Genomic DNA, 22,473 nt, shown 5'->3' on the forward strand with positions numbered 1-22,473 from the left:
ATTTACTCAGCACTTGCTGATCCCCAGCCCTTATGCGTGGCACTGGGTAGCCCCCGTACAGGGCAGACAAGGGGAAGGCTCATGGTAGGGTGATTTCAGTCTTAAGTGACAGAAACCTGGCTCAAACTAGATTAAGCCAAAAAGGGGGATTTATTGGCTTAGAGGCAAAGGTGCTGTGGTGAGGGGATGGGATTTGTTACCAGTAGAAGATGAGGGAAAGCCTGCCACGCAGAGGTAAGCGAGAGCCACCTACAGAAGGTGGGGGTCTATGGTTGAAAGCGAGAGAGGCCTATTTGGGCCTCATAGGTAAGGGAAATGTGTTAGAAGGCATGGGATCGCTTGTAAAATCCTAAAATCAGCTGAAGACCCAGGCTCACCAGTTTGAGGCATGCAAAGGAGCATGAGATTAACTGGCAGGCATCTTCCCCGGGATGAATCAGTACAAACCTTCTTTCCCTCCATAATGTCTCTGTACCCATGACTTTGAGATACCTCTGTGCACCTATTAGAATTGCTAAAATTAAAAAGACTGACCACACCAAGTGTTGGCGAGCATGTGGAGGAATAGGAGTTCTCCTACACTGTTGGTGGGAATGTAAAATTGCATGACCACTTTGCAAAAACAGTTTGGCTGTTTCTTAAAAAGTTAAAAATGCATTTATCATCTGACCCCACCATTGTACCCCTAAATATTTACCTAAGAGAAATGGAAGCAAGTGTGTATGTTAAGACTTGTACACAAATGTTCATAGCACTGTGTTCATAATAGCCCCAAATTGGAAACAACCAAAAAGCTCATCAAAAGGTGAATAAACAAATGGGTATCTCCACACAATGAAATACTACTAAGCGACAAAAAGGAGTGAACTATTGATACACACAATGACATGGGTGGATCTAAAATAATTATGTTGAATGAAAGAAGCCAGTCAAAAAAAGGTAATACAGTATATGATTCAATTTATATAAAATTCTAGAAAATGCCAACTAATCTATAGTGGCAGAAAGGCAATCAGTGGTTTTCCGTGGGGAGCAGTTAGAGGAAGAAATTACAAAGGAGAACAAGAAAACTCTTTAGGGTGAAAAATATGTTTATTATCTTGAATGTAGTGATGGTTTCATGGGTATATCCACGTCTAATTGCATCAAAGTGCACATTTTAAATATTACAGTTTTTCATATGTCCATTATACCTCAAAAGAGCTGTTAAAAATGTTCTCTATAAAGTCCGCACTAAAGATTTGGTAAAGAGATGATAATCTTCCTCCTCTGCAGTCACCACTATTGGAGAAATTATTAATTGTGCACTAATTTCTCAATGTGATCTTTGGAGGTATTGGCTGTAGTGGATGTGAAATGCCCCTAAGCTAGGGAAAGGCAGCATTTAGTTAATGGTTTCACGCAGCTCAGCTCATTTCTACACAGGAAACTAGTAAATCAGTACATCAGAATATTTATGTTTGTAGGAACATCATCTAGTTCAACAGTGACATTTAGCAAGTGAAAAAAATCAAGAATCAAGGAAATAATTTGCCTACGGGTATTTGGCTGGGTTTTTAAATGAATTAATTTAAAAATTATCTTACGGGGCAAATGACAAGCCCCCTCAAAAGAAACACTAACAGGAATCTAGCCAGACTTTTTATTTGTTTGGCTGGATTTTTGTTTCTTCAATAATCTCTGTGATTATCCAATCTAGAGACACACTTGTCCCATGGGAAAAAGGGATGGGGGGAAATGTGGCAGTCACTTGACTGATAACGCCTTTCTTATTTCAGCTGTTTCTCCACCAAAGGTCTGGACAAGGATTCCTTGAACATGGTGGCCTGGTGGTGGCTCCCATCCTCCTTGTGTCAATGAGCCATTAGATAGAGAAATCATATTGTCTATTTCTATCCTTTGGCCTGCTTTCATAATTGGTAAGGAACAACAATAACAACAAAACATATAACCAATATGTTGACATAAACAATCAGATAAACATTATTTAAATAGCAATAGTCATTCCAAGCACTTTAAGCAATCTAAGATATAAAATATCTGGTTCATTTCAATAGCAATTTTGGCACAAGTTCAACTTTTTTCCTATTAAATTTGGGGACAAGTGGCTAATCTTTTGCAATAAAATATAATATACAGTGATAGTTCTATGGTATACCTTATGCAAAAAGTGATTTCAGATGTATGAAAAATTTTAAAGCATAAAAGTATTAGTATGAAATATAGATGAATGTGGATTATACTTCTTTCATGTTATATGCTATGCATATCCCCTATTCCTTTTGAGAACTGCACTTTCTCCACCCCTCAAGATGAGCCCCTTACAGTTATGACCCCAACACTCCCTGGACACAACTTATTTGTCATGGGGGTGAGGGTGGTGGTGCTGGGTGTTTGAGGGGAGGGGGACAGGCTAATCTACTAAGATGGATTGTATGAATTAGTTTCTCTTTCCCAGGAGTTGAAATTAGGGCACAGAGATGCTAATCCACTTGTCAGGGGTGCTGGACCTGGAGTGGCCACAAAATGGATAAACCATTTATCAGAGAAGAAGAGAGAAGAATGAAGCAGATACTTAGAGAGAATCAGAGAGGAGAGAGCAGGTAAGCTCAGAGAAATGGGAAAGATTTTTTGGTTTCAGGTAAGGTTTTAGTTCCCAGTTCTAGAATCCCATATGGCCTGGTTAAATCTTCTACCTCTGGGTTCCAGTTTAAATCCCAAGTATTATAATAATTGTCCTTTAATTAAACCAGCTTCTATTGCTTGTAAATAAAGCCTAGACAGAAGCAATAATCTTGGCAAAATATTTTCTAAGTATGGCATCACAAGAAGAATCCCTAAAGTAAAAGTTTTTTTTAAAAAAGTCCTCATAAAAATTAAAAATTTCTCTATCCAAACAAAAAAAAATCAGACAAGATTAAATTCGAAGAACAACTGGAAAGAGAGAACTACACATCTCTGACAAAGAGCTAAATTCTTAATACATTGAAAATCCATAACAAAAGGTAAATATGCTAATAGAAAAATCAGCAAAGATCTTAAAATAGGCCATTTCCAATAGAAGAAATACAAGTAACCAATTTATATATAAAATGTTCAAGTGCGAAATGAACAACAATGAAATACATTTTTGGTGGAGCCCATAGACAGTCTGCTAACTGGTTCCCATTTCTAATTTTGCCTTCCCTGTAGAGCCGCCAGAGGGCGCCTTTTGAACACATTGGGACATGTCACTCTTCTATTCCAATCCCTCCAGCGGCTCTCCATCTGGTCTAGAGAAAGCATAATCCCCATGACCTCACTAACCGCATCTCCTCCCATTTTCCCCCTTACACTCTCCACTCCAGCCTCTGGACTGGTGGCTGTTGTTTGAACACACCAGGTGTGATCCAGCCCCCAGAATTTGCTGTTCCCTCTGCCAAAAATGCTCTTCCCCAATATTCTTGTTCCTTTACCTCCTTCAAGGTGGAAAAGTCACCATCTCCGTGAGGGCTTCTCTAACCACTGTACTTAAATGGCTGCCCCCACACACACACACACACACACACAACACACACTACCTGTTCCCCTCCCCTGTTTTTATGTCTTTGTAGCACTTACCACCTTCTGGTGCATCATACAACTTACTCACTTATTTTGTTAGTGGTCTGTCTTTCCATACCTAGACTTCAAGCTCCATGAGGGCAGAGATTTATCCACAGCCCTTAGTACATAGCCAGGCACGTAGCAGGCACGCGATAAACTTACGTCTAATGAATTGATATTAAAAACCCAGTGTCGTGCAGAGCCTGGGAAATGGTCACTTTCATACACTGTTCATGAGACTGTAAATTGGCGCAATGTTTTTGAAGGAAAATGTGGCAATAGGGATCAAAGGTCTTAAAAATATGTATCTCTAGTGTAATATTAATTTTACTTTTAGAAATTTATCATAAGAAAGTGATGTATTAGAACTCTTTTGGTTGCTATCTTAACAATGGTGGAATGATTTATTACAAGGATATGTTATAAGCCATATTACAAAGGAAGAAAGGGGGAATGCATTATGTGGGACATTTAGACTTAAGACACACCCACTGTCTTAAGTCAGGCTCCCCAGGAAACAGATGGAGGCAGATTTGCACGCAGAAAGTTTAGTGGACAGTGTTCTTTGAATCAATACCTGTAAAGGAGTGAGGAAAGGAGGCTTGGGCAGAGTGTAAGCTTGAACTGTAATGCAGTTACCAATGCCACAGTCAATGCCATGGCGCTGTCCCACATTGAGGCAAGGATCTCAGGCCTTTAATCATTGGATATAGGCTGCTTGTGGGGAGGGGGTGTGACCTTGGTTCAAGCAGCTCCTTTAGTTCAAGGACAAGTCCTAGGAAGTGACTCAGCTATGAGCCATTAGCAACAGACATTCCAGCATCTGGGGGAACAGGTACCTCAGTCCGATTGGGGAGAACCTGGGTAGCATACCAATATCTATCTACTTTACCTACAGAACTTAAAGTTTACATCCTTCCAAGCCTTAGAATAATTGGAACCAGACTCTTGGATGCTGTCAGGGCTCTCTCTCTCCCATTCTTTTTGTCTATACATCTCGTTCACTCTGGACCATTTTCTGTTTCTTATTCCACATTGACCAAGATTATTTCCAGCAGCCCCTAACTCAAACATTACAGCTTTGTCCTCAGAGGCAGAATAATTCTAAATGACCCAGCTTGGGTCAGTGTCCATCTATGCATCTATCCAGTGACTCTGGTAGAGGGTAAAGTCACATGGTTCTAACATGTTGTAACCATCTGGATTTGAGGGGGCAGAGAAAGGGGCAAACCCATGCTTGTATGTGGCGCATCTACAGAATCAGAGAAAAAAATCTCGAAGTATATAAACTAAAATGTTAACAGTGCTTATTTTGAGTAGTGGAATTAACAGTGGTTTCTCTTTCCTATTTTTCTTTTTGCATACATATTTTTGTAATTATTATATGTAGAAAAATAACATTTTTCTAATTGAAAATAATTTTTAAAAGGAAAAAGTAGGTACCTGTCTCTGGTCTTCTGCATAAAAAGGGACACTAGTTATAGGGTAGAGAAAGACTGTTCAAATAAAGTAAGATTTTCTGGGAAATGGTGCGGAAAAAAAAAAAATCTGGCTTGACTTTGCAAAGCCTATTCCACTGAATTGCAAACAAACTCACCATGGAAAAGCCAAATACTCAGCAGTTATAATTAACCTCCCTACATCCTGGTGCTCCTTAGTCCTCTATCATGCCACCATGCTGTAAGTACAAACTTTCAACAAAACCTTCTGTTTGCTTTTGCCAAAATATAGGCAAAACAGAGCAAGGCGATGTCAACCATTGACCAGAATGTTATCAGCACCCTAGCATGCTCCCCATAGGAGGTCCAGCACATAGGCAGCCTCTTTGAAATCACTGTATTAACTTCTATTTTACATCAATACATTCAACTGATGTTTGCTAAGTATCTATGTGCTGAGAAATATAAAGAAAAACACAATATAATTCTACTTTTCATGAGCTAAGGATCCAGTAGGTAGAAGGGTAGAATGTGTGTGTGTGTGCACGTGTGTGTGTATTATTCACAAACATATATACTCACAAATATATATTTTATATATTTGCATATATATATACTCAATAATTGTAATAAAATGTAAAATGTAGACCCATACTTGCAGCACAGAGTTCTCTGTGAGTTAATTACTTCTGGGTAGGTTGGCTTGATGTAGAATTTCAGTTTAAATGAATGTTTTGGGACCTCAGCTAACCAAAATCATTATGTATTTTTTAAAATATGTATTTTATATATCATATATATATATATATGTCGTGTTTTGCTTTGTTTTAATCAAGCATCTGTATTAACATATCCCTATATTGCCATGGGCTATACAGGCTTGAAAACTAAAAAGAGGCCCTGGCATTAAATATTTTTAAATAAATGAAACTCCTGACTTTGTGGCAGGGGAAAGAAGTGTACCGTTTTAAGGCCTTGAGGGCCTGGGAGAGAGGGGACTGTAAAATGTGGATGCTGTCAAGCCTGACTTCTTCACTCTAAGAGATGCCTGGGTCTGATCCTGATTACAAGCAAAACCAGCTCTTCCCTGAAGGAGATTGTACTGTAAAAAAAAAAAAAAGCTGGAGAAACGAATTAGCTCTTTCCATTCCATTAAGTAATGGGATAAAAATGTGTGTTGAATGGTAGAAAGACTAATGTTTCCCATCACAGTTGTGGGGGAAGGCTTTTTAACTGGAGACAGCTTCAATTTCAAGGAACAAAGTTCACCTAATGCACTGAGGATGGAAAAGGGGTGGAGAACACAGGCGTGACCATACCGAGTGAAGACCGGATATGAGAGCTTTTTCTCATTCTGGGTTTTTCCTCCTTTTTGTTAGGACTAGCACTGATTACACCCTGTCTCTGGAGGTTATCTTTCTCCAATTTGCATTGTTCCTCATGGGAAACACAGGAAACAGAGGAAGACGGTTACCCTAAGACAGCCGGTTTCCCTTCTCAGCTCAAGAGATACTATGCACTTACAACACTTTTTTTTTTAAGATTTTATTGGGGAATTGGGGGAGGGGAACAGTGTTGGGGAATCAGGAAAGGGGAACAGACAAGTTGCTGTCCTTTTGTTCTTCAGTCTAGTTGTGGAGGACATCGCTTCACTGGCCCATGTTGGTATTGTGATCATTGCACTCTTCCCGGATGAGGCAGTTGGTCGCTGGCCATTGGATGGCCACTCACGGAGGCTCATGGCAGCTCATGGCAGTTCATGCCGGCTGCCAGCCACTCACAGTAGCTTATGGCAGCCCACTGCAGCCCCACTGCAGCCTATGCCGTTGCCGGTGACTCATACAGCCCAGCTCCAGGTCGAGCTGTTGTTCACCATCTTAGCTGTAGAGGGTGCAGCATCACTGACCCTCATGTGGGATCCGAACCGGGGCCCTGCTGCTCAGAGCTGGCGTCCAAAGCCAACTCTTTTTTTTTTTTTCAGTTTGTAAAAATCTGTTTAATAAATATACATCTTCGAAGTAGCAAAATAATTACCAACAAAATACACTATGTACACCATTTACAGGAGGGTAACACAAACCTGGACAGGTAGTGCCAAGCCAACTCTTAACCAACAAACCACTTGGGCAGCCCTTACAACACTTTTAAAGCCTAGGAATCAGGCCAACTCAAGCTCAGAAAATAGGAGTATTCATTAAGTCACTCATGGCTACAATAAACACTCAACAGGAAGTTGTTTATCCTACTTCAGACTGGAATTTGAAAATCTTACTTTCCAGTAAAATAAATTTCATCCTGGCACTCATCTGCTGAAGAGCTTATTATCCTTTGGCCCCTTGTAGTCCCTGGGCGAGCCATGTCTGGGCATCCTGGTGGCACTAATGGTCCAATGACAGGACAGGACCCCTTTTTTCTCATCCTCTCTCTACTGCTTATCCAGCTGTCTCCCACCACTCACCATCATCCAGAGAGATTTGAGGGTAAGAGTGGCAGAATTTAAAACATGTAACCCTGATCCAATTATATAATGTCTCTTTCATTTTGTCTACCCAAAACATAGACAAAACATTTCTATCAAAGCACTTTGCAAAATATTGAATTCATAATAGATGTTTTGGATATATATGATGTTTGCTTTATTAATTGGATTTTATCTCTTGTATATCTGAGCTCCTGGTACGTTATCATCATCAATAATGTTTTGTCAAGTAAATACATGTTTCGTTTCTAAACTGGACTCGAGTTAGAGTATCAACTCTAAACTCAATTTTTTAAATAGCAAAACATTTGTTTATGGTATTAGGCTAACTTTTACAATCAAGGGTCCTCAGTGAGCAAACTATTACCAATGCATATGAATATGTCAAAGATAAAAATGTGTCTGTGGCTAGGCCTTTTTATAGAGAAGGTGGTGTGCTCTAGTTAACCAAGTGCCAGTGTTCTGAGTCAGAAGTTAGATTCCAAGTTCTGCTGCATAAGCCTGCCATGAGGTTCAAGCAAGAAAAATGTATGCAAGGAATTTCCCACAGTCCCTGGCACCCATTTTAAGCTGGGGACGTCATTTATTAGAATTTTGTCTTGGCTATCTTTCTCACCATCTCACCTATGAAGGAAAAGGCCAGATTTCTCAGCTTTTTTTTTGGGGGGGGGGTGCAGAATCAAGGAAATGGGCAGAGAAAGATTAGCACTAAGAGTCAGGAGGACAGGGAGGGAGATTCTTGCTTGCTGGGCCAGTTCCTGGATCTCCTGTATAATGAAGAATTTAAGTACTAGTTGAAGGTTAAGGAACACAAACCAGAGAGACCAATCTGTGTAATAGGAAATGGGAATGGGGGAGAAAGCAAAAACGGCCACACAGGCTGAGCAGCAGGAGAGAATTTGGGAGGCTTGAGAGTGCTCTGCTTCAGACAAGCTGTGGGATATGACAGAAAAAGAGGAAATTTTAGAAAGAGTTCTTGTGCCATATAAGGTGAATATGCTCTAATATTCTTTGTGAAATCTTTAATAACTTTTGCCAGATGGACCCTTTCTCAGAATGCTAGGCCATTTGGGGTCCTGGGATATATTCATCTTATAAACTCTATTGTTATTCGCCAATTAGTAACATAACATTCATACATGAATATTGTTTATGTAAAGTATGTTCCTATAAAGCCTACTGGTTCATCACATACAACCAGACTTGGAATCTCAGTTGAGGTTCAACAGGAAATCCTGAAACATATAAAACTAATTTTCTGATATTGAATCAATAATATATTTTAAAAGACTTAAATTATTTTGAAACTGAAAAATATGACGACAAAATAAATGGCTGACTTAATGAAAAAAATCCCACTGTGTAGTTGGCATTGCATAGAAAAATACACTTCGCAAAATAATTGATTACACTTTTTGTATCCTGCAGGTTGTATCAGTGATGCCACCACGATTGTACAAGTAGATAGTCTGGGAAGCAGATATCTATGAGGTTAACAGAGTTGGGCATTGCTCATACATTTGAGAAGAGATTGTTTAGCTAAGGAGAGGACTTGTTGGCACAAAACTTGGGAACCTACCTTCAGAGAGAATTTTGTTTTTACTGAATACTGAGGAAGATAATCCTCATGGAGAAAGGAAGAAAAACCATATTTGTTGAACATCCACTCTGTGCTTTATTTAATCCTCCAAATGACCCTAAAAGGCAGACATGTATGAGGTGCCTGCCCAGCCCTTTCTCTCTCCTCCAAGTTGTATACTGAGTTTTCTTTGGGGAATTCATCTCATCCATGAGATTTGGGAGGATTAATCCACTCAGGTTCAGGGTAACCTGTGATTGGCCTGCACTCACCCTGTCTCCCTGGCCACAGCCGAGATTCATAGATGGGCACATATTCCAATTCAGGCCAATGACAGTGAGATATTCAAGGACTTGTGCAAGACTGTCTTCCCTTGGATGGGGAGGTGGAGAGGCGTGATGACTAGAATCGCTGAAGTCATTTTACTACCACTAGGGGGCAGTCTGGAGATGCCGTGAGTGGGGATTACTCTGTGTTATATGAAGTTAGCGACTAGAGAAATGGAGAAACAGAGGGGATATTTTATGCACTGCTGGATCAGCTTTTCCTGAAACTCACCCTGACTCTGGGTTTTTCCATTACAGAGCCAGTAAATTCCCTTTGTTTGTTTAAGTCAGTTGGAATTAAGTTTTCTGTCAATTTCAACCAAAAGTTGCAAACCAAGTGATACAGAGAGTACGTCTATTTTACAGAGGCAGTAGTGAGAGATGAAGCCAAGATTTGGAGCCAGACTTTCTGACTAGTGTTTTCAAAGATGTAGTGTTGTATTGGAGAAATTCGAGGGAGGCAGCAGATGACAATTCCCCACCCTCAACCCTGGATTCAGTTAAGTCCAGTGTTTCATAGGCTATGTGTTCTGTATACTATGCTGCTATTCAATATTAAGAGGAGATAAAATGTTTAAAATACTCTTTCTTTCACCATTCTTGGTTTCTAAATTGTGGAGAGGTCCACTCTAATTCTAACTCTTTCATCTCTTTATATTCTTTATATAGTATTTCTCTATTCCTAACTCTAAAATTTAGCCTCATTTTCCCAGGATAGCAGAGGTTTTGAGTAACATCTCCTGGAACTGCTTGAAAGATAGGCTTTCAAACTTCAGACCAGAATCCTTAAAACATAGTGACAATTGCAATAATAGGTAGGTAGAGCTTGAACTAAGGGCCACTGTAATTCAATTTCTCTCCCTTCAACCTATTCTACACACAGATATCAGATTCCTCCTTTGGAAGGTCAGCCCTGACCATAAGACTTCACAAATATTTGCTCTGGTTTCCCATTGTCTACACCCAGTAATCTCTAAAGTAGAGTGTGCATATCCCATTGTCTTGTGGAAAGAAAAAGTAGCATTTCTGTGTATAGTTATTCATTGTTTTCGAAGTGAGGAGAAAAATTAAGCTTTATTGGTAATTTAGATACAGATTGACAGAGATTACTTTACTCAGTTTGTATGTTGGAAAATCCTACATCACGTGCATTAATTTACCCTGAAGGAAAAAAGGGAGTTCCACTATGGGGTGGATTGACAACTGCTACTTACGTGGCCACATTAACTGGATTTGTGGTTTATATTATATGCTTTCTAACTGAACTAATCCTTACCAAATGGACAACTGTCTTAAAAAGATCCTTTCAAGGAAACCATGCATTGAAAATCATACTAATACAAGCACAAGTAAGCGTAACAGAAATGGCAAAACTGGCATGACTCCTGAACTTGGTGCAAGCTCTTTGTCAGCCACATTATGAAGTAAAAAAATGATGATACAATAAGGGCAGGGTAAAAGTGACCAAAAACTAGAAATTATCCAGAAGACTTTAAAATATGGATTTATGTCATTAACGATAAGCTGTACCTTGCGGGTATATTGTGCTATAAGTTATTAGTTTACAATAGCACATGCGTATTTGTATATACACACACACATACATATGCGCACATATATTGGTGGGTACTTAAAATTTTGTTATTGGAAAATAGGGCGACAAAAAAATTCGAGACCAGATTTTTACATAAGGAATCCAAATTCCTAGTTGCCTCAAGTACTTGAAGAAAGCAGGTGGGATTCAGATAACATAATAAGCATCAATGTAACAGGCTAGCCCTCTACATATGTCCCCAGCCTATGAGTCTAGCATCTCCTCCCACAAGTCCTTGCTACAGGCAGGTTGTCATGCCTGCAATTCTTCTCTCATGATTTCCCACCTCTTTCCTCAAGACTTTCATCTACTCTTCCCTCTTACCTGGTTGCCTAATTCCTGTCCATACCTCAAAGCACAGCATCATCCTTCACGAAGCCTTTATCCATTTCATCAGCTAAAATATTCTTTCTCTCCTCTGAACTCCCACAATATTTAATCCAGACCCTTCTTGTGGCCCTTGTCATTGTCCCATTTATAAGTCTTATCCCCAGGGACTACAACATTTTTAAGATCTGGATATATGTTTGATTCACCTTTGAGTCCTTTGCCAGAATCTAGAGCAATGCCTATTATATCATAGGTACTCAGTAAATATTTGTTGATTGGATAAAGGATGCATGGGTGAATTCCAACTGGTGCATTGTCCTCAATGTCTGATACAAGAACTATTTTACAACAGTATACAAAGGAGATTTGTAAAAAAAAAATCCCTCACAGGAATAGATAAGGTTTGAGGCTAGATTGTGATTTTAAACATAGAAATACACTTCTCTTCTTTTCAGCTGTTATTCTATTAGAGATTGTATAATTCTCACCCAGAATTCATAGCTATTTTGCTGATTTACAACTCACAATGTAATTAACTTCCATAAGTCATCTTTTTGTGGACACCCATGTTAACCAGGAAAACCGTGGCCATGTTAGAGAGATTTGATTTGCAGCCAAATCTCCTTATACCCCCTTGAAAACAAAATCTGGCAGGAATCCAACTGCTCAAGTCAAATAGACAGACATTCAGTTACACTGTGCATTAGTTATGCCTGGTGACCTCAGGAAAATACACGCAAATGGAAATGCTGGCCTAAAGTACTATAATATGATTGTAGTTCAGAACAAAAACATTTACTTGAGAGCAGCCATAATCGCTGTACTTTTATCTAATGTATATTGAAAAAAACGTATTTGATTTTAAGCCTATAAAAAATTCCAAAAGATCTGCTATACAATCTACCAGGAAATAAGCATTCTTTTATGAATGCCTTCAAAACTAATTAAAAACAGATCTTTCTTTTTTCTTGGACACTCCAAACCAGTGGTCATTTCAACATATCAAAATAAATTTTATCACAAAATTTCAAAAATGGGACCTGTGGCCTTTAGAAGATTCTAATGCAGGGTTCATAGTAATACTGTGGTCACATCACCTAAAATTTTCTCTCCAAGCTGAACAATTAACCACAAATCTATTATCATGGGTCAGGAATAGAAAACCTTATAATTCTGCTTTTGAATTCCAATTTTCCGTATCTTCTTACCTACACACACACACACACACACACACACACACACACACACACACACACACACACCCCTTCTACAAACACAGTTTTTTTTTCACTTTAGAAGTGATATAATAAGGACCGAGCAAACACTGCTCAGTAATACACAATTCCAAATCTGTGCCTGACCAGTCAATAGCCTTCTCCTCTTTTAACATAATTTGGGTGGGATTCTCTTCTGTTACTGTAAGCACTGTGTAGGGGAACTGAGATTTTCAATTCTCAAGAATGTCTTTGTATTTTTCAAATTTTACTTCATTTCTGAGATCCAAGATTACTTCTGTGGATATAATTTAGGCATCCCCTGGTGGTCAACACACCACCACTAATTCTCCTAAACGTAACTTGATTTATTTAAGCTTAAAGGCCAATTTTATAGCTTATCATATAAATATTCTTTTTTTCCTAGTTTTATGGTCCAAATGCATGGTTCAAGACAAATGCTGCCTCTAATAATACTATGTATGTGGGTTTGCCCTGTGAAAGTCCTATTTATAAATCGTGGGATAAGATGCAAATATCAGGAAAAGTATTAATTAAGAAAGCTTCAGATAAAAAAGAGAGGGAGAAAAAACTCATCTGGATTAAGTATTTGAGGCAAACATTATTAAAAACAGACCAAATCCACTTTAAACAAATTCACAGTATGGACAGAAATACTTCAACTGGTAATATAAGTAAATATAGGATAGAGAGACTGTCACATTGTGAATATTTTTCATAAATAATTTAAATCTTAATCAGCATAGCAGAGGAATAGAAAATGTTTTTATGACATTAGCAGAAATGCTCTGTAATTTTTTTCTTCAACAGCAAACTTATGCACTATTTTGGGAACTGTGCTAATAGCACTGGTATTCCTAGTGTTTAAAGCTGTGTCGGCATGATGAAGTGCTATAATTTTAATTTGTTATTGTGAGGCAGAAAAATGCCTCATTAATTTCTACTTCATTAAAAACTGAGGAACAAATCAATATTTACCAATGGGAATGAAGCTAAATGAGTAACACACAGAAAACCCAAAACGTTTGTGATAAGTTGCTAGTTGAATATGTAGAAAAAAAATTAAGGGTTATTTAAGTTCTGTTTAGTCAGCAAAACTTAAATAAAAATGAGAAACTGCTTTAATAAATTTGAAATGGATTGTTCAGCGCATACTTTACATTTTAATCCTGTTAAACCTAAAAAAAGTGTTGTTCTTTATACAATAAATTTATACTAATATTAATATAATATACTAATGTTATACTAATACTAATATAATAAATACTGAAGATGAAATCACAATAACAATGTTTTAATAAAATTTGACTTCCTTATTACACTAGGTGTTTATGAAACTTATGACTCTTAGACTTACAAGATATACCAGCACTTTAAATATATTGAATAGTCAAATAAAAATATCTAGTTCTACTCATAATCCAGTTAATTTAAATATCTTAAAATATCACAGAATGACAGCTAAACCTAAAAGAGACATGAGCGATCACTTAGTCCTATCCCTTCATTTTATAAAGAAGGATGATAGGAACCAGAAAGAGTAAAACATTTGTCTAAATATTAGTAACACAGCAAATAAATCTAGCTCTTCTAGGTGCTTGCATGTCAAGCACAAAATTAAATCTTTGAATGAAAACATAAATATTTTGAAAAATCAATTCATTCTTTGCCCTTTTTCATAAACAATCTAAGGCACCACCCATAATAATCACCCCCAAGTGGTTAACGCCCTTCCTTACATTGAATCTGTAGCGGAAAGGCTATTGCTTTATTTCCAGCTAAGTGTGAAAAGAAACACACTCTATTCCTCATTGGATAATACAATGTTATAAAACCTAATAAGATTTTCAAGACATAGCACTTTGATCAAGTATAGTAAGCATTTTGTTAGATCATCAAACCATTAGGAAATCAATTGAAAGGAATCACTTGTGGAAAGCTAGATACTTAAAAAGGGAAACCTGGCAACATTCTGTATTGTTTCAAATAGTATCCTAAAAACATCTCTTGGGATGTGTGCGTCTGTGTTTTGGGTGTGGGAGCGCCAAGACTTGTACAGAAAAGAGGAAGGGGAAGGGAATAAGGTCCCCACCTGAGCTTAAGCTGAGTCTCTATCACTAGGATTCAACTGTGTTTGGCCACAACTAGTGAGTGCAAAGCTGCTTCAATAACCAAAGCTTGGCTTTATGATGGGAGTGTGAGTGTGAGCACAGGACTGTTAAATCTCTCTGACCCTCCCCCAACCCCATCCCCCCGCAAGGATAACCCCCAAGGGACAGAGAGAATTACCAGCATGCTGAGGTGTAGCACAAAAACTCTGATGCTCTGGTACCCAAGAGAGCTTAACAAGGAGAGAAAAAGCATCTTTCCTCTCTTAGCCTACTCTTTGAAACAAAATTTAACTTCCCAAACTACAAGACCCAAATATGCAAAAAGGCTGAGAACAAAAATACTCTCCTTGCTACTTTGCTTCTAATACTAAACAGATTTTTCTTTTTAAATTTAAACTAGGTACCCTTTAAATTGGAAGGGAATGTAAGGTGGGGGAAGTGATCAGGGAGGACAACAGTTGGTCTAAGACTTTCCTGTTAGTTCTGCCAATAAATAGACACATTTGGGAAAATCTTTTGACTGCTGGGCCTCAGTTTCCTAATCTGTAAATTGGGGTAGCTTGGTCCCTTCTTGAAAAAAAATCCATGTGTTTATGTGAAAGGGGAGATTTTTAAAAGCATTCATTATGAAGGCAAAACTTTCTGAGATTACAGAAGTCATCTGGGGGCTAATCTTGGGTCCTGGAATAGTCCATAATCCCCCTGAAATAGTGTGAAAAAATTTCGTCGAGTCTACATGGACATAAACATTTTTCCAGGAAGAGGGACAGTATTTTCATTAAAGCCTAGAAGGGAAATTGGGTTTTTTCAAACTTCTTTGGTTGAAGATCACTGGTTGAGACAGTAAGTGGTGATTTATCTGGTTGCAGACAAATCAGCAGCAATCTTTACATGGTTATAAAATCTGTCCCACAAAGCCCTTTGAAGTTTCTCATTTATCTTCATGAGCTGTGCATTTGTAATTTTTAATGAGCAGAAAATCTGTTCAAAATCAAGAGCCCTTTTCATTAAAGATTTAAAATTCTGGGGATTTCAGGTTTTATTTTGATATTAGTGGCCAAAGGAGAGCCATTTTACTACATCAGAAAATTTCAAGCCTATAGCATCTTAAATATTTGCCCATTCATATTGAATTATTTTACTGTCTTTTTTCTTGAGTTAATGGACATGAAACAAAAGGCTTAGCTCCTCCTTCTAACTCCCTTTTCTTTTTCTTTCTGATGTTTGAGTCGGCTGTGAAATGATGATGAATTAACTGTGGTTCTAATTGAAGTAGTAATTTTCATTTTTATAGCGATTTTGATGCTCAAGATAAATTAAATGCAACCTATTTATATAATATCCTTAAAAGAATTAATTGAAAATTAGAAGGGGAAAATGACATTAGGGAATCTGAGGAACTGAAAGAGGAAAGATGCAGGTAGGAAGAAATGAGAACCAAAGAGAATATCTCATGATTAGATGCTGATACAGTAACAAATCCCTAAGCAGAGACAGAAGAAAAAAGGAGGAATTTTTAGAACAGGGAACAAATATAGCAACGAGAGAATACTGAAATTTTGAATACATTAAATGCAAACGACCAAAAAAAAAATCCTAAGCTTTTCAAGAAGATCTTTTGACTGATAATCTCAAGGCGATTACATGGTTCCTTGTTAATTAAGGCAGAGACAGAGGCCAGCAGAGAACATCACAGAAAGAAGGATGTTGTCAGTGATTCTCAGATAACTGCAAAAAGCTCAGGGGAGCAATCTTTTGTGGTAAAGGAGAAGTGCCAATCAGTGAGGAATGTTGATTTTTTTCCTGAGACGATATCAAAGCGGTGTAAAGTAAAAGGAGGAAAATTACATTTAAACATTGACCTTGTAACAATTTATTTTAGGTAATCCCGGGTGCTTTTTAACCGACTCCTGTTTCCTCACACATGACAATCTGATCGGAACTACTCCTTGTGGCTCCTAAGTCCAAATGGAATGGAAAGCGACGTTCAGCGCCTCTCTCCTCCGCTCGGCGTCAGGCTCCCTTCCCGAGTCACGTAGCTTCAGGTCATCGGCTCCAGACTCTGCTTTAACCCCAAGGGCGCCAGGGGAGAGATTTATCCTCAAACGAACCCGATCCCCAGATGACCCTGGTTGGGTCCTTGTATTCATGGAGCATTCACGCGTGACTCTCTTCCTCTTTGGAGTAACAGCTCAGTGTTGCTCCTCTCTGCGTCCTTCTCAAATCCCATTCAAGAAAAAAACCCCAAAAAACAAAACCTGGGATTTCAGCTAAAATGCACACCGCCCCCTCCCCAGCTGGGCTCCGGGAGGCCGCCTCCCGGGTGGCGGGGGGAGTGTCCTCCCGGACCCAGGCTGGAGGGGCGCGCGCCCCCGGCCCCTGCGCGCGCCCGTTGCCATGGGAACGCACTCAGCTCGCCCGCCCGAGGGAGAGGCGGGAGGAGGCGCCGCGGCAGATCCAGTGGGAGACGCTATCGCAAGATGGCGTCTGCGAGGCCGCGGGATGCGGAGTGAGCGCGCCCCGCCGGGGGCTCTGCGAGGCTGCTCCTCTCCCCGCTGCCGCCGCCACTGCGGCGCCGCCTCTCCGCCCGCCACTGCGCCTCAGCCAAGCCTCCCCGCCTGGCAGGTACCGCGGCCCGTGCGCGCTCCGCGTCGTGCACAGATGGCAGCGACAAGTGCCGGCTCGCCGAGGGCTAGCGGGTCTCCCCTTGCCCGGTGCGCCTGACAATAACGCGTACACAACTTTTTCTTGCAGCGGCCCCCTGCGTCCCGGCCTGCAGCCTCCCCGCGCGCCGGCGTTCCCGCCACGCCCCTCCGAGGTGTGAGCGCGGCGGGCCGATGCCGTGATCTCGGGTGGGCCTGGGAGGAGCGCGTGGACCGGCGGGCGGCGGCGAGCGGTTGGCGAGCGCCTTTACAATGGCCCTGACCCTGTTTGGTAAGTGCAGCCCTCTGCCCGCGCGGTCGCAGGTGGGCCGCGCCCCCAAAGCTCGGGGGCGGGGGCCTGGGGCGCCCGGGGAGGGGACGCCGCGCGCGATTTCGGGGACGGGCCGGGGCGGTGGAGTTGGGGTGCCCTGGGCGCGGGGCTCGCTCCCTCGCGCCTCTTCCATTGTTTCCTCTCCAGGCAGCGCTGATGGGCGTGTGCTCCCTTGGCCAATTCTGGGATGGGAGGCTCTGAGGTCCTGGGTGTTTTGTAAACGGAGGATTCTCTAAGATGCCAACTTGGGAGCGAAGTTGGCTGGTTGTTTCCAAACCTAACGATTGTCAAGTCGGTAAATAAAGATCCTGGAAAGTTTATTTATTTGGAACAAGATGTCTGTGCATCCCAACCTCCTTGGAATTGCCAAATGCATGTGTTGATTCTTGTTGGATTTGGGGGACATTTTTTTGGACTCGGTATATTCCTTTATAAACTAGAATAAGTGATGAACTTAGTATTTGCTAAAATTGAAAATGTTTGCTCTAACGAATATGAGAGCAGACAGAAGAAAGTTGGTTACTGGAAGTAAGTAATCTCAGGAGACTATCTTTGAGTATTTCAGGAAAGAAATGTTATTTCTGTGATGTAATTACTGCAACACTATTGTTTCAGTGGTTAAGACTTCAAGGTTTTGTGTTTTTTTCCAAGAGTCAGCAATGACAATGGATTAGAAAGGACTGAAAAGATACATTCTTTCCTTTTACAGAAACAGATTATAGTACATATATACCTTGCTTTAAGGAAGTTCAATACTATACAACATGTGAAAATTTAGATGTTCAAAGTATACAATCTTTCAAAGAAGCAAAGTACAAAGATACGTAACTGATAGCTTACAAGGACAGTCTTAGTTAAGTTAAAGTATCACGTTTCCAATTACGTTTTAATGTCATTTGATCGAGCACGTTATAGGAATCACATACCACAAATGCTTTTTGATGTAAATACTTAAGGGTGAATTAATCTCTTGGAATCAAAGTTACTTTTATTTAACCATTTTATTTTGTGAATTAAATTTAGACCCAAAGAGGTTATTTACCAAGGCCACATGACCCTTTTGTAGCAAAAGTGAGTTTAGAACACAATTTGCCAGTCTTCAGTCTGGGGCTGTTTCCTCTGCCCAAATAACCCACAGTACTAGAAATGACATTTCTTATTTGGTGTTGATTCACCATGGGTGCTTTAAAACATGTTTCTTATTTCTCTGAAAGAAATAATAAAAATCTCACTGTTGATTTCCAATACACTGTGTCTAATCTATTGGGTTGTCGGAAAAGTCATGACGTATTTTTTCTATGTTTTTCGTTGCAAAAATGTGTCATGACTTTTCCGACAACCCAATACATTACTTAGTAGACACATTTTTCTTAAGGATGGACTATTTTTGTACGAAAGTTAGAAATGACGACGGACTTGACTCAGTTGATATTTTCTCTTGTTGAAACATTTATCTTACACTGTTGTAGCTAATGCATAACAGTAAGATTTCCAAAAGTAAATTACTCTTTAAAACTATTTCTGACGAAATCATTGTCCTTACTACAGAGATAGCCTGCATTTTCAAGGTTTGTTTTCAAAGGTAGGTTTATGAATTAACCACTTTTAGAATACTGACATTCTTGATTAATAAAACAGGTAAACTGGGGAGAAGTGGAGTGTGTGACAAGACTCTTAAAAGGATGCTTAAATTGTTAAATCTTTAACTCCTGAAGTGGAGATGAGGAAAGGAAGAATGTGGAATTTGACCTTTAGAAGAAGGTATAAGAAACCACTCCTACACCTCGTAGTGAATAAAGTATCTTCAAAAATTTAAAGTTGTGGGAAAATAGAATTTAGTTTACAAAATCAAATTTGGTTACAATTTTTAAGAACATTTCTCTGTTATAAAGCAAAGTACACCTGTGTATATTGGCTATTTTTTCAGTAGCCTCTGATAGAGCAGCAGCTGCTCTCAAAAAATGTGGTTGCATTCCACTCATTAGTCATTGAGATGTCTGTGAAAAATGTTGATTCCTTTGTCCAGAGACCTTACAGCATCTGCCTTTCTGGGGAAAGGGGATTTTAAAGGGACTCCCCTGTGATTCTATGCACACTCAAGTTTGAGAACCATTGTATTAAAGATAAATACTAGATTTCCTCACACTTGTCCAATTATAAATAGCTTTTGTATATGTTAAGAGCAGTCCTCAAGGGTTAGAAGAAATGGATTTTATTTTAGATATTACTAGTATTTAACTAGTTGGTCTTAGTCAGGAGTACCTCCTATCCCTTTATATTTACTCTTAATAACCAATTTAGAACAGAGGAGCAATGAGATAATTAAAGTTCTGTGAGATGGTGTTGAAGAGAAGATAGGAACAAGAAACTAGACAAATGTGACTTACTACTCATCAAAGTCAGATCTCAATAGATTTCTACCAAAGCTTCCCCATAGTAATCCATGCCAGGACTCTATCTTGTGTATCTTGCATGTGTTAGTTGGTTAGGCCAGTGTCTTAAGTCTGCTTGGGTGCTATAGTAAAATACTATACGCTGGGTGGCTCACACAACAGATATTTATTTCTCACAGTTTTAGAGGCTGGGAAGTGGAGACCAAGGTATCTTCAGATGATTCCTGGGCAGAGCCCTCTTCCTGGCTTGCAAATATCCAGCTGTGTCCACACTGGTAGAGAGAAAAGGAAAGCAAGCCCTCTGGTCTCTTATAAGGACACTAATCCCATCAAGAGGACCCCACCCTCATGACCCCATCCAAACCTAATTACCCCCCAGAGGCTCCATCTTCAAATACCATCACATTGGGGATTAGGGCCTCAACATATAAATTTGTGGGGCAACACAATTCCGTGCATAGAAGCCAGCACTAGAGTCTAGGTTTTTTTTTTACTTTGTGTTTTATATTTCCATCCAGGTTTTTTATAATTGTAAAGAGTGTTCTTTTTGTAGGAAATTAGTGAAAGTTAGCTTCATTTTAAAAAGTGAGAGCCTCTAAAATTACTACATTTAAATGTATACATTTAAATTTTTTCACTTAAGTAATTGTAGGAACTCAATAAAATAATTGTCAAATTAAGCTGAAGAATGAAGAATGTCTTAGCTCTTCTGTTCACTATTAATCACCTTTAATGCTAAAAGGACATTTTTAATGGAAATTTCTGCTTTATTCTGTGACAGGAGAACCAGACCCCAGTCCTTCCTGATTTTAGTCTCATTTGGGAGTTGAAAATGTTCATGATTTGGAAGGTTCACGAATTTGCAAGTTTTTCTTCACTTTTCAGAGGAACCCACTCTCAATCATCAGCATTGATACAAATCATTTTTAAATCTTCATATCAAAAAATTTATCCAAATGTGGTTCATCCTCTGCTCATTCAACTTGCTTGTTCGTTTAACAAACATCTATAGCAGTTTGCAAGAGACATGGTCCCTGCCTTCTTAGAACTTACATTCTAGAACTATAGTGTTTGCATTTAACTACCTAATTCCATACAGGCTTTGTTAGAACTTCCCTGGCAGAGAAGCACGTGTTTTCTAATAATTGTTGCGTTGGAAGGAAAGACTCAGATCATCTCATTTAGGACTTTTTAGCTGGTGTACCTGTTGGAACGTCCTAATTGTACGCGCCAATAGAGCCAGAGTTGACAGAACTGGGTGAAAAAGCATCCTGCCAGGTCATCCTGTGGCAGGAATTTCTGTCATTTATGACTAAATAGGGGCTGTGGTTTACAGCCCAGAAGACCAACTGATGAGCTGGGCTGGCTGAACCCTGAATAACTCTCTTCTCTTTATGGGTAGAATTAGCTCTGACATTGCCCCCCCTCCCCTTTTTTCTTTTTCTTCTCATTACCATATAGTCATTATCATCATTGTCATAGATCACTTCTAATACTTAGGATTTCACTGAAATTTCTTACCTTCTTTCCGCAGACTCATCTACTGCCATAGAAACCTTTCATTATGTTACTTCATTTGGCATCTCTCCTGTCCTGACACATTGGCCTGTGGGCATCTTTGTAAAGATCCTTTGTAGCAGTTAAATGGCAAGTGGTGTATTCTCTGTGATTCAGTTAGGAAGTTTCTGATTTCCCAGGACTGTCCTGGCTTTCACATTTATTTTTAAAAAGACAAGTCAGCTGCAGATTTTCACTATGACTTATTTGACCAAAAGCTAAGTTGAATACATTCTTTACTAACGTTTTTATTTTTTAGACGTTGCTCATCAAAAAATATGAGAGGGGGTTACCTAAGTAGCAGGATGGTCCAGTGGTGAGAGCTCAGCTGCTTTCTTAGAATGTTTCATCTTTTCAGCTGTTGCTAAAATCGCCATTTTAAGTAATTATCCATATTTTTCTCTTACTGGTATCAGAAACTTAATATTTCAGTTTTAAAAGTTTTCTTTTAATGTTTGGAGATTTGGTCCTATGTAAGAGAGAGAAAAGAGTTATAGTTGCTATAACTCTGATAATCACTATCTGTGCACAAAGGAATATTGGTGATGCTGTCGTTCAAGTCACATCTGTCCCTGAAAATAACCATCCTATAAGCAGCCTAATCTTGGAAGATAGTGATATTGTGTGTAATTATAAAAATTTGACATAATTGTCAAGAAAAGTTTCAGTTTCTTTTATATCAATATTTCTTAACTTTAAAAAAAATCACTGTCCATAAGAAGCCTTTTAGATATTTTTCTCTCCATGAAACTTTAATACTAGAGATATACTGTATTATCTTTTTTTTTTATTAAGATTTTTATTGGGGAATTGGGGGGATGGGAACAGTGCTGGGGAATTGGGGGAAGGGGAACAGACAAGTTGCTGTCCTT

The 22,473-nt window shown here is 39.2% G+C and overlaps 1 protein-coding gene across 2 annotated transcripts in view; it reads left to right on the plus strand.

The window, feature by feature from the left end:
• Window positions 1-17,413: 17,413 nt before the first annotated feature.
• Window positions 17,414-22,473, plus strand: part of CHN1 (chimerin 1) — a 179,045-nt gene continuing 173,985 nt past the window's right edge. Inside the window, exon 1 of one of the 2 annotated variants that reach the window (XM_019653728.1) lies at window positions 17,414-17,612. In XM_019653728.1, the coding sequence (XP_019509273.1) occupies window positions 17,594-17,612 (19 nt within the window). In that variant the 5' untranslated portion in view covers window positions 17,414-17,593. The remainder of the gene's footprint in view (window positions 17,613-22,473) is intronic. The other variant, XM_019653727.1, reaches the window with a different exon arrangement.

The sequence above is a fragment of the Hipposideros armiger genome, unplaced genomic scaffold, assembly GCF_001890085.2.
Source record: "Hipposideros armiger isolate ML-2016 unplaced genomic scaffold, ASM189008v1 scaffold_205, whole genome shotgun sequence".
In the NCBI taxonomy this organism is placed as follows: Eukaryota; Metazoa; Chordata; class Mammalia; order Chiroptera; family Hipposideridae; genus Hipposideros; species Hipposideros armiger.